The following is a 12,185-nucleotide window of genomic DNA, read 5'->3' on the forward strand; positions in this document are numbered from 1 at the left end:
AAATATATTCTTTAGATGTTTCTCCAATGTTTGAAAAATGTCCTTCCTTTTCAGAGAACATCACCAAAATAAGTAGAGGATAGGAACAGAGAATTATGCAGGCAAATTCTTTTAGGAGTAAACTCTCCTACACAGTGGACTCAAGTATTCCTAACCCTTTAAGTGACTCTTAGCCAGGCATGGTGCTACAGACATGTAATCCCAGCAATTTAGCAGGCTGGGCAGGATGGGAAATTGAAGACCAGCCTGGGCAATTTAGTCAGATCTTGTCTTAAATAAAAAGAGCTGGGGGTGTAGCTCAGAGGGAAACTGTCCCTGGGTTCAATTCTCAGTACCACAAAACAAACAAACATGTCTTCACCTACTACTAAAAATAACAGATGTAGTTCCAGAGGATAGTAAAGATAGGCACACACACACACACACACACACACACACACAAAATGTTGAGTGGGGCACTTTGGCATGAAAAGCCAGCCTCTACCTCAGAGCAAAGCCTGTCCAAGGAAGGGGGCATGACCCTTGTCCTTGGAAAGACCCACAGAGCACTCCTAGGCACATACCACCCTGCTGAGTTGTTTATCTACAAATAATAGGAGAGCTCTGTGGAGCCAGGTGTCCCAGACTCAGTCAGGCTAGGTGAGGACCCATAGCAACCCCCAATCAGCATGAGACAGGGAAAATACCTGGGATGCCAGATGACCCTCCCAATAGTTTATGGTGGTTGATAACTTGTTGGGAAACCATGTAGTTCAGCAAGTACTCCCCTCATGGCTTAAACCAATCAGTTCAAATGAATCCCCCTCTTGTACTAACCAATCACCCTTACCCAACTTGCTAATCATGTTTTATGATTTTCCCGAGGTGTGTGATGATTTGCTAAGAGATGCTATGATGTATGTTAAGTCCCTTGCCTTCCCCAAAGACTGTATAAAACTGCTGCAAACCCTGGGCTCAGGCCTCTCGGCATCACCAGTTGCTGTGTGCATGCACCGAGGACCAAGGTAGCTCGCAATAAACACCTCTTTGCTGCTTACATTGATCTTGGTCTCTGGTGGTCTTTTGGGGGTCCTGAATTCGAGCATAACAGGCACATGCCTGTAATCCCAATTGCTTGGGAAGCTGAGACAGGAGTATTTCGAGTTCAAAGCCAGCTTCAGCAACTCAGCAAGAACCTGTTCTCTAAATAAAATATTAAAAATGGGATGTGGCTCAGTGGTTAAGCACCCCTGGATTCAATCCTGGCATCAAAAAAAAAAAAAAAAGTTGAAAACAGCATTTTCAAATTTGAAAACCCATATTTCAGTGCATCCCCAGTAATGCCTTTGCAGGAATGGTAGTAGGAAGCAATTTGGCTGATTGTAGAGATACAGACATACAGACATTTTCAAAAAAGTTTTATTGAGTTATAATTTACAATTACTTGTTTTAAGTATACAATTCATTGATTTTTAGTATATTCAGAGTTGTGTAATTATCACCCCAAGTATAAAGGTTTCAGGGTTAAGCAAATTGCTGGAAAACTGGGTCTTGTGATTTCAACCTTTACAATAAATAACTCTTTGAACTCCACCCCTCACCAGCCTCAAGTAATCATTTCCGGAGTAAAGTATGGTGCAGACTCTAGTAAATACTAGATAGAATGGAAAGCATTTTAAATGTTTCCTTTGGGGGAAGTAACTTCATATAAATAGCAACAATGTTGAAAATAAAGTAGCTTCTGAGAATAAACCTCCTAAAATCTTATAATTAAGTTGGTTGTGGAGCAATCCATAAAACTGCTTGTGCATGGTGCAACTGAGGAGTATAGAACCCCCTTCCTGTCCAAACTCTAATTGTGAATGCAATCTCAGGAAGCAAAACTGGAAGTGTCTGCAGTTCAGTTGGTAAAAACCCAAACAATCATCAGTACACTCTTTAGAGAAAGTATGTAGATTAGTCTGTGGAATGAGAATTGCCAGTTTTACCCAGTGTTGTCCAGGAAACAGACACAAAATCCACGGAGCACTAGTTTTTGTCTTGGAGAGCTATATTGCTTTGGGGCCTCACACCATGATCTGAACAAAATATCCCTCAAAACGATTCACCTCATTTTGTTCTGATTCCCAGTTTATCTGCTTTCAACACTTTTTTTTTTTTTTTTTAAACCCAGGGGTGCTTTGTCACTGAATCACATCCTCAGCCCTTTTTATTTTTTAAGACAGGGCCTTGCTAAGTTGCTTAGGTCCTCACTATGTTTCTGAGGTTGGTTGGTCCCAGCCCTTTTTATTTTTTGAGACAGGGTCTAAGTTGTTTAGGTTCTCATTAAGCTGCCGAAGTTGGCCTTGACCTTTGGATCCTCCTGCCTCCAAAGTTGCTGGATTACAAGCATGTTAATCAACTCTGAGGTACTGATAGCAATAAAATCACATTCTTAACTATAATAATTATCAAGCTAAAACCATCCTGGGAGACCCTGATAAAGAGCCACTGTTCCTGCCACAAATGACCTCACTGTTCACTCCAGGGCCTATCCTACCATTACATTCAAATAGAGACACAAATAGAGAAACAAGAATATCCTATTTATTATAAAGTTATCCTTCTGAAGTGAACAAAATAATAAGTGATTGCATTAAATTAAAAAAGAATTTATCACAGTGAATTCATGATTCTATTTATTTTTCTGGAATGAAAATAGCTTCAAATCAAAAGCACATGTTTAAATCACTTCAGTTATAATTGATTTAACATGAATCAACAGGAGTCTGAAGATATCCAATCTCAATTAAAAGATTAAAAAAAAAAAAAAGAAAATGTGCCTAGCAAGTAACCGGTGAATGAAGGAATCAACACAAGAGTGGCTAAAACTGTTTTTTAAAATCTCATCTTTTCTGCCACTAACTGAATGGGACAGTGCTAGAAAGTGACTGATTATTGAAATAGTCTCTCTCTCTCTCTTTTTTTTTTTTTTTGGCAGCTTCTTATATTTTAAGAAATCGTGTGTGTGTGTGTGTATAAAACGTTGATGGACCTTTTTATCTTATTCATTTATTTATATGCATTGCTTAGAATCGAACCCAGTGCCTCACACATGCTAGGCAAGTGCTCCACCACTGAACCACAACCCCAGTCTCCCCCACCCCCACCCTTTTTTTAAAGTCCAGCTTCATAAATATCACTTAAGGATGGTCTGAAGGGTAGATAATCTATCCTTCCCCTAAAATTTTCAAAGGTCCCTTTCAGAGATCTATAGATCTCTTTAAAGAGCTGATTAAAATTTCAAATCCTCTTTCCAGGATAAAGTACATCAGCACATACATATAATTTTGGAGATCAGTACAGAGTTCAGGGACTATCCAAGGGCTTCTACAGGGCTGTTGAGGATCCAGACCCAATATTAAGTATCCCTGCTCATTTCAAATTTGAATCTGTATTTTTGGCATCACTGCGATATAATTGTAAAATACATTTTAAACAGTTTTAGAATTAAGAAAATATGTTCTTCTTGGAGTCCTGCACAGTCATCCACACCTGTAATCCCAGAAACTCAAGAGGCTGAGGCAGGAGGATAGAGTTCCAAGCCAGCCTCAGTAACTTAGAGAGGCCCTCAGCAATTTAGTGAGACCGTCTTATTAAAAAAAAAAAAAAAAAAAGTCTGGGGATGTGGCTCAGTGACTTGAGTCAAGTGCCCCTGAGTTCAATCCCAGGTACCCCCCACCACCCCGCCAAAAAAAAAAAAAAGGATAGAAAATATATTCTCCTGAAAACATATTTAACTTAAAAGTCACTTTGTATTTTGAATACACTCATGTTCTCTTCTTTACTATTACTTCTGGGATAACAATAGTCAAATTTGCAGTCCATCTCTATAGAGGAAGTCAAAAGATTTTAACAAATCCCCTCCACCCCATTTCCCCTTTCTCCTGATTTCTTCATCAAGTTTTTAACTTTTTGTGTTATCTCTGTAATCTGATTCACATCCTTGGGGAGACTGGCAGTTGTAAGTAAATACCAATATGAAAAAATCATCTTAAGGCGCAGATCTGTTTTAGTATACTTAAAATTACAGGATTTTATTTTTAATTTAATTAATTATACCAACATTTAAAAATCCCACAATTTCATGCAGGAGGACCTGGGTCCAATCCCCAGCACTGCACGAAACAAACACATAATTTCATATAAAATTCCACATTTCAGACGTTTCTGGAAGAAAGGCAAAGTCCTTATTTCCCTAAGCCAGAATGCAAACAAGATCACAGTTCTGTGCCATGGTAACAGTTCTCAAACATTCATGTTGTTCATTTGACAACTCTTGTATATAAGCTTCCTTCCTTCGTTCCCCACTCTCCCTCCTCCCGTCATATTGGGGCCAGGAGCACTTGGTGTACCACCAAGCTGAACCTTCAGCTCTTTTTTTATTTTTCGACACGGGGTCTCGCTACGTTGCGAGGCAGGCCTCGAACTTAGGATCCTTCTGCATCCCCTTGTATATAAGTTTTAGGGGGAAACCTTTGAAAAAGGAATAAATTTCAGAATTCATACACACACACACACACACACACACACACACACACACCCTTTTCTTTATGTGTTCTTTGAAAAGAGGAAGACAGCAGGCACAACTCACTGGGCAAGCATTCACCAAGCTTCTCTGCGCTAGGCAGAGAAGCAACAGGCAATTAACGAGAAACAATTACCGAGAGAAGCAGGGTCTGGGGTCCTGAAGGGAAGTATGATTAGTTAGTGCCACCAGTGACTAATCAGGGTACGACCCACTGCCACTAGAAACACGGCTGAACTGAGCCATATAAATTCTGAATCGAAGTTGGATCAGCGGTGTATTTTTTTAAGAAATCTAAACTGGACTCTTGTCTAAGTAACCACCACCTATTCGCAGAAAGGGCGGCAAGGTACGGCTCCGATCGGGCTTTTGATGGAATCACTTACAACCCGGCTGCAGGACTAGAAGAAACATCCGAAGATACCCTGGTTTCCGGAGCAACCGCCGGGTCCCTCCCCCTTTGGTCCCGCCCCCGGAGCCTTTCCCGCCAAAGGCCGTTAATGTCGCGAAGCATGGTGGGACGAGATTACAGGCTAGGTTTCACCTAGGCCTTTCCGAGAGCAGATTGGCTTTCAAAGAGGACCACTCCTGGGGAAACTGGCTTGCTTGAAGATCCGGCGGGGATTAATTACACCTTTCACGAGGCTTCTGTATTTAATTTTCAACAAACGGCTGCTCATTCCAATAACCAATCACTCCGCAAGCCGGGAACGCGGGGGACTTTTTCCCCTTCGTGCGGAGGGTGACGTTGCGCGTGCGTGAGCGTATCGCCGATACCCGTTACGCTCTTGCGCGTGCGTATTGAGGTCGAATAGCTGCTTCCTCCCGCTTCTCTTCCTCCCTCCCCCCATATCCGTGCGCCGAGCTGATAAAGGCGCCATTTTGGAGGGGCCGCGGGAGACGTGGTGCCGCTGCGGGCTCGTTCTGCCGTGCGCTAGGCTTGGTGGGAAGGCCTGTTCTCGAGTCCGCGCTTTTCGTCGCCGCCATGTCGGGAGGTGGTGTGATTCGTGGTCCTGCAGGGAACAACGACTGCCGCATCTACGTGGGTAACTTACCTCCAGACATCCGGACCAAGGACATTGAGGACGTGTTTTACAAATACGGCGCTATCCGCGACATCGATCTCAAGAATCGCCGTGGAGGACCGCCCTTCGCCTTCGTTGAGTTCGAGGACCCGCGGTGAGGCAGCGTGGGGCTTGCAGCCTTGAGGAAATAGGTCGGAGTAGTTGGGGAAAGGCTCCGAGGCCTTAACATAATGGGGAAGGAGGGGCTTTTAGGCTGGGGCGACACGATATCGCCCCTGCAGAAGTCGAGCACGGAGCCGAGTCGGTATGGTGTCCCTGGTGGCTGGGTGCCTTGGACGCCCCCAGAGCTCACGCGCAGGCCCGGAACGGGAAACTGAGGCGCCGAGGACTGTGTAGTGGTCGGGCGCCTAGCGTGTTTCTGGGTGGGGGAGGGGCCGGTCCTATTATGCAGCGCATGTGGGCTCTTCCACGGTGGGTGCGCATGTGCCGGGGTCCTCTCATTCCCCACAGAGTGAGTTTTTTTCCCGCGGGTCTCTTTTCTCATCCTTTTTGCCTTCTGTGATCATGCAGGGACGCGGAAGACGCGGTATATGGTCGCGACGGCTATGATTACGATGGATACCGTCTGCGGGTGGAGTTTCCTCGAAGCGGCCGTGGTACAGGCCGAGGCGGCGGCGGGGGTGGAGGTGGCGGAGCTCCCCGAGGCCGCTATGGCCCCCCATCTAGGCGTTCTGAAAACAGAGTGGTTGTCTCTGGTGAGCTTATGTCACTCTTGTGGGTTGGGAAGGGACAGGAATCACTTAAGATATTTTCTTTGCATGGCCGGTATAACAATCGCTCGTTGTTCATTCTGGGCCTTAAAATTATTTCGGTTTTTGGGTGAATTTAGTAAATAAAGATTACTGTGGTGGTGATTTGCCCAAATTAGGTTGCGGTTCTAGAATATGAAGATCCTTTACAAATAAATTTGGACTCTGGATCTCAGAATCTTACCAGCTCTTTACCTGGAATCACTTAAGTACAATCATTAAGCATTTTTAAGTAATCTTTGTTCTAGTATATGTTATAAGTTTTAACGTAAAACTTAGGGTAATTGGTTTTAAGGGGAAAAATCGTTTTTTCAGGACTGCCTCCAAGTGGAAGCTGGCAGGATTTAAAGGATCACATGCGTGAGGCAGGTGATGTATGTTATGCTGATGTTTACCGAGATGGCACTGGTGTCGTGGAGTTTGTACGGAAAGAAGATATGACCTATGCAGTTCGAAAACTGGATAACACTAAGTTTAGATCTCATGAGGTAGGTTATACACTTATTCTTTTATTTGGCCAGATTGGATACAGTGGTCTTAACAGTGGAATTTGAAGGTAAGGATTCAGGCAAAGGCGTCCACCTAAATTACCAGATATCTGGTTTTAGTTACTTTGTATTCATTCAGCATGCCTGAAGATAGGTGAAAGCTTAGATCTTTCAATGGAAAGTTCTGTCTATCCAATAGGGAGAAACTGCCTACATCCGGGTTAAAGTTGATGGGCCCAGAAGTCCAAGTTATGGAAGATCTCGATCTCGAAGCCGTAGTCGTAGCAGAAGCCGTAGCAGAAGCAACAGCAGGAGTCGCAGTTACTCCCCAAGGAGAAGCAGAGGATCACCACGCTATTCTCCCCGTCATAGCAGATCTCGCTCTCGTACATAAGATGATTGGTGACACTTTTTGTAGCACCCATGTTGTATACAGTTTTCCTTTATTCAGTACAATCTTTTCATTTTTTAATTCAAACTGTTTTGTTCAGAATGGGCTAAAGTGTTGAATTGCATTCTTGTGTAATATCCCCTTGCTCCTAACATCTACATTCCCCTCATGTCTTTGATAAATTGTATTTTAAGTGATGTCATAGACAGGATTGTTTAAATTTAGTTAACTCTCCATGCTCTTCAGACTGTGATATTGTGTAAATGTCTATTCTGCTCTGGTTTGTGTGAACTGGGATGTGGGGGGTGTTTGTGGTTATCTCACCTGGGGAAGTTCTTATGTTTATCTTGCTTTTCATGTGTCTTTCTGTAGACATATCTGAAGAGATGGATTAAGAATGCTTTGGATTAAGGATTGTGGAGCACATTTCAATCATTTTAGGATTGTCAAAAGGAGGATTGAGGAGGATCAGATCAATAATGGAGGCAATGGTATGACTCCAAGTGCTATTGTCACAGATGAAATTGGCAGTATTGACCTTATACTAAAAGGCAAGGGTTAAAAATGATTTTATATATATATATATGTATATCTTAAAACTTGCAAACATCTGATGCAGGTATCTTTAGCTACAATTGCTTTGCTCTTTAAACCTTGGCAATTGTGGCAAAATTACATCGCCCATTTTGTAACAATTTATTTTGCTCCCTTCCCCCCCTTTTTTGTTTTAATAGGGACTAATGTGGGAAGAACTGGCTAATTTGTCACAGTGCTTAGTTACAACTGTTAATGTGTGACCTGCTGTTGGTGTACATGTGGGTACAGGGTGTCTTTAATTCCAACAAGATAGAGTATAATATCAATACTGCTAAATCTGCATGTCCTCTGTGTGACTGATAAGAGCGTTGCTATTTCATTTTTTTTAAGACAAAATGAAAGCAAAATATAGAATTCCAATGTATTGGTGTAGATAATCTAGTTGGGAGTACTTTTAAGTCTCACCTTCCCCTTTAAACTAATATTCATAATTGACTCATGTTTAAGACACTTTAATTTACAAATTAAATTGCAGATGGGAGCGTTAGATTTAGTTTAGTTTAGGTGGGTAACAATATCAGTAAACTTTTCAACTACATAACTTTTTGCAACCACAAAACCTGTAATACGCTGTACAGTAACAAGTGTTGGCATTATCAGTTGAACTGTAAATATAAATGCTTCTTCCAATTAGTCTCTATGATGATTAAGTTTCTAAAATTTATCTGAACACCATTCAGAAACTTGTTTTGGGGAATTTGATAGTTATTGATGTACATCTGTTAAACTGATGACAGACATAACTCATCATTCCCCAGAAACCTTTTTTGATTACAGTATCTAACATTTTGCCTCCTCTTTTTTGGTTTTGCTGGTTATAAAGGTTTGGATTGGAGAGGGCTCACTGGATCCCAATCCTTGGAGCTGGATCATTGGATTCAAATCATAATGTGGATAGGATAGGGAGGATGAATTACAAGGATTCATGGAGCGGGATCAGATTACCAGGAACATAGGAGTGGATTCCTGCCCCAACCAAACCGCATTCGTGTGGATTTTTTTATTCAACTTAATTGGCTATTCCAAAGGTTTTTTTTTTTCCTATTTTTGACGATTGGAGCCCTTAAGATGCACGATGGAATTGTGTTTTGCATTTTTTGGTAAAAGGAGCAAAGCGAGGACCTGGAGATATACGCTGGAGCAATCTCCTTGGAAGGATTCAGCACGAGTAGATGGTAAACATTTAAAGGGGAAAGGGGGGGTTTGTTTAAAATAGTAAATCAGTAAGTCACTTCTAAATTTAAAGAAAACAAAATTGGAGTTGAAGAATAAGTAGGTTCCAATTGGCTATTGCCGTTTTTCTTTGAAAAAAAATAAACATTTTTTAAAAAACTATGCATGGTTGTCCTTTTTCCTCTTCATGTAAGATTTTAACTCTTATCAGTTAATTCTTTAAATTAGTAAGATTCTGACTCTTGTGTTTATGTTAGCCTTTCAAGAACTTTTAATTTACTATCTCAATGGTATTAGCCATCTTAATTTATGTAATAGTCTTAAGGGGACAATAAGGGAGAAATTTATGTAATATGGCAATTGAGGCTATGATCTAGTCTCTAAAAGATGTTTTGCATACTTTGCTAAAGTGGTTTAAAACTTAGATACTGCTTATTTTGGTGACCATTTAGACAACACAGGTTTGTGTAAAATTGGTTGGTTGATAAATATCAGCTTGGAGATAGCCTTTGAGATTCTCAATGAGACTTATCTTAAAATTAATGAGTAGTACATGTTAACTTTTAACACAGTTGTATTAGAACTCAACAAAATGACTTTCCTTTTTGAAATGTGAACAGTGCACTAAAGGATTTAACTGCTAATTTGAGTGAATCTTCACCTGTAAACCCTTCTTGACCATAGTTCTGTAAAGTTTTGGGTTTTTTAAATACTTTTACTAGAAAGAGCCCCTTGATGTTAAAGTTTCAGCTTCCTTGGGTATAGGAAGGGAAGTTTTACTTAAAATTGTTGGTCTTGTGATTTCCTCATAGTTACCAAGAAACCACTCTTTTCTCAGTCCAAAAGAAATAGCTAGATCTTTGAACTTTTTCCTTGGGTGCTAATCATAGTTGCAAGATAAATTAAAAATGATTATTCAGGTGATACAATTTAAAACAGAAAAAGCCAGGCATAATCTTTGTAGTGGAAGAAATGGGCAAAAGAGATTTGTATAAGGTCTCATGTAATTACCTGATTGAAAGGAGTAGATTCAAAATAAGAATTTTACTTGAAAAATATTCCTTGTAGATTTATTACATTAAGTAGTAATGTAGGAATTCAAAATATGAGCCAAAATTGTAGATTTTCTATTTTAACATTCTGAAAAATTATACATGCCATGCTTTTTGAAGTTTTAAGTCTCATGTGCAGAATACTATTAATAGATAAGACTTCTACACTTGTACAAACCTGGTTTCATTTATGTTCACCGAATGTTTGGAAATAGGACCAAAATGGAAATGGCCTTTACTCAAGGTTGTCTATTAAGTTAAATGAGAGGCTGTACTAAAATTTTTAGTAGTTCAACCCGAGATTGAAATGAGATAGAAAGGTGTTCTTTGTTAAATAGGCTTAAGAATGAAGATTTGAGAGGACTTAGTGCATACTATGAAAGGTAGAGGAGCACAGGTTATGTAGTTTAGTGACCAGACAGAAACTAGAAATGTTATTTTTAGTCCTAGGAAATGACCCTCTACCAATATTGGCAATTAGAAGAAAGTCACACCCTCTTGGAACTACAAAGGCTACCTTGAATTTTTCCCTTCTGTGTCCCCTTATAATATTGTAAGGAATCTATAAATAGTTTATTTTCTAACCAAGAAAGCACTTTAAGAAGCAATTACTATTCATAACATCAGATTGAATAACCTACCTTGCTGTTCAGCCCACATCCTACTGGAAACAAAAGGTAAGACCAATTTTCTGATTCCTAATTGTTTGGGATCTGAATTATATTTTGAAAGCTAATATTTTTTAACTTGGTGTTTGGAATGTGAATATTTCCCTCACTTAAAATGTTTTCCCTAAGTTTTATACTTTAAATAAATTTCAAATGTTCATAAATCAACCCATTTTAGTGCTTGAGTTCAATATGATTAATTCTAGAACCTCAACCTTTCTCAGTTTTGTCTAATGTCTTCATTAGGGCTGGTGCTATTTTCAGGTTTCTGTGGTCAAGGTGAATTTCTTATATGTGGCTTTTTGCTTTGTATCTGAAGTTTGTAATTACAAATGAAACAAGTTATATATATGTATGTATACCATAAATAGTATTAAAAGGTCAGAAAGTATTAGACTGAAGTTCTGTTGTAACCATTTTTTGGCTTACCTTATTTTTATCACTGTGAATACAAAGGCAGAAAACAGATTCACAATCTCTTATCCACTATTTTGAAATCTTAACCTGAATAAAAATTTTGTTGATCCAGTAGAGTGTAAAAGCTGACAAGAATTGATGCCTGCCTTTTGCACTTAGTGTGACTAAGCATTTTTTCCTGTAGAAATAATTCATGTACTTCGATTAATCATCACGCAGTTGCCAGTCTTTGCCTAGGGCATTATGTAACAGTACATATAATATACCTTTTTACGAAAGTACAGACAGCTAGAACTCATAACATCTGCTCTCAAGTTTGGATAAGGGATTGGAGAACTGTCTTAAAACACAGGTTTAATGCTTCGGTGTATAGTTTGGGGTGTGCTTGTTTGGTACCTTAATTGAGATTTCAGTTTCTCGTTATTTTAGGCTGAAGCAGATAACAGAAGAAAAGGTATGACCACATTTCTATTCTGTTGCTACAGTAGGCTCACCATTTTATACTATTAAAGGAACTATTCATCCATCCAAAGTACACAGTATAATATGATATATTACTCTGTTGTTTTGAGGTAATTGTTTCTATTTTAATACTTACAAGGTACATTGACATTAATCATTCTGATCCTATGGGAAAGGTTAAGATTGGCATGAAGTAGAGATTGTAAGGAAAAATCTGCTTATTGCATGTTGGGATTGTTGAATAAATAGTAAGGTTGGCAAAATTACTATGCTTTAAACATAGACCTAAGAAGTTACAGTATACTTAAACCAGAACTTCTGTGATTGATAACTTTGGACTACTGCTTGTTAGATTTGAAGGCTATACTTGATAACCCTGAGTTGTGTGTGTAGTAATCAAGGGAAAGATCACATAGTATTTTAATAGTAAACAAAATAAATTGAAGTTTTTGTTGTGTAGAAGTGATTTTTTCAGAAATAATTTTAACTTCAGAGGTAGAAATAGCCTCATTTACAACTGTGTGTGTGTGTGTGTGTGTGTGTGTGTGTGTGTTTGT

At 39.6% G+C, this 12,185-nt stretch overlaps 1 protein-coding gene across 2 annotated transcripts; it reads left to right on the plus strand.

Annotated features, from left to right (window-relative positions):
• Nucleotides 1–5,375: 5,375 nt before the first annotated feature.
• On the plus strand, nucleotides 5,376–9,191 carry Srsf1 (serine and arginine rich splicing factor 1). 2 transcript variants are annotated; one of them, XR_003584808.2, is made up of 5 exons: nucleotides 5,376–5,725; nucleotides 6,142–6,326; nucleotides 6,696–6,868; nucleotides 7,068–7,750; nucleotides 8,680–9,191. XR_003584808.2 is itself a non-coding variant. In XM_027950257.2 (4 exons), the coding sequence occupies exons 1-4, from the start codon at nucleotides 5,532–5,534 to the stop codon at nucleotides 7,260–7,262; spliced, it is 747 nt and encodes a 248-aa protein (XP_027806058.1). In that variant the 5' UTR covers nucleotides 5,376–5,531; the 3' UTR covers nucleotides 7,263–9,191. The 2 variants fall into 2 exon arrangements, 1 of the variants encoding a protein (XP_027806058.1); XM_027950257.2 differs by having other exon boundaries at nucleotides 7,068–9,191.
• The last annotated feature ends 2,994 nt before the right edge of the window (nucleotides 9,192–12,185 follow it).

The sequence above is a fragment of the Marmota flaviventris genome, chromosome 17, assembly GCF_047511675.1.
Source record: "Marmota flaviventris isolate mMarFla1 chromosome 17, mMarFla1.hap1, whole genome shotgun sequence".
NCBI lineage: Eukaryota > Metazoa > Chordata > Mammalia > Rodentia > Sciuridae > Marmota > Marmota flaviventris.

What these genes read in the sequence shown, in the direction of transcription:
- Srsf1 (XM_027950257.2), top strand. Translation starts at nt 5,532, where the DNA reads ATGTCGGGAGGTGGTGTGATTCGTGGTCCTGCAGGGAACAACGACTGC. An exon ending in GTTGAGTTCGAGGACCCGCG is followed by an intron (nt 5,726 to 6,141) that starts GTGAGGCAGCGT and finishes GTGATCATGCAG; the next exon opens with GGACGCGGAAGACGCGGTAT. An exon ending in CTAAGTTTAGATCTCATGAG is followed by an intron (nt 6,869 to 7,067) that starts GTAGGTTATACA and finishes TCTATCCAATAG; the next exon opens with GGAGAAACTGCCTACATCCG.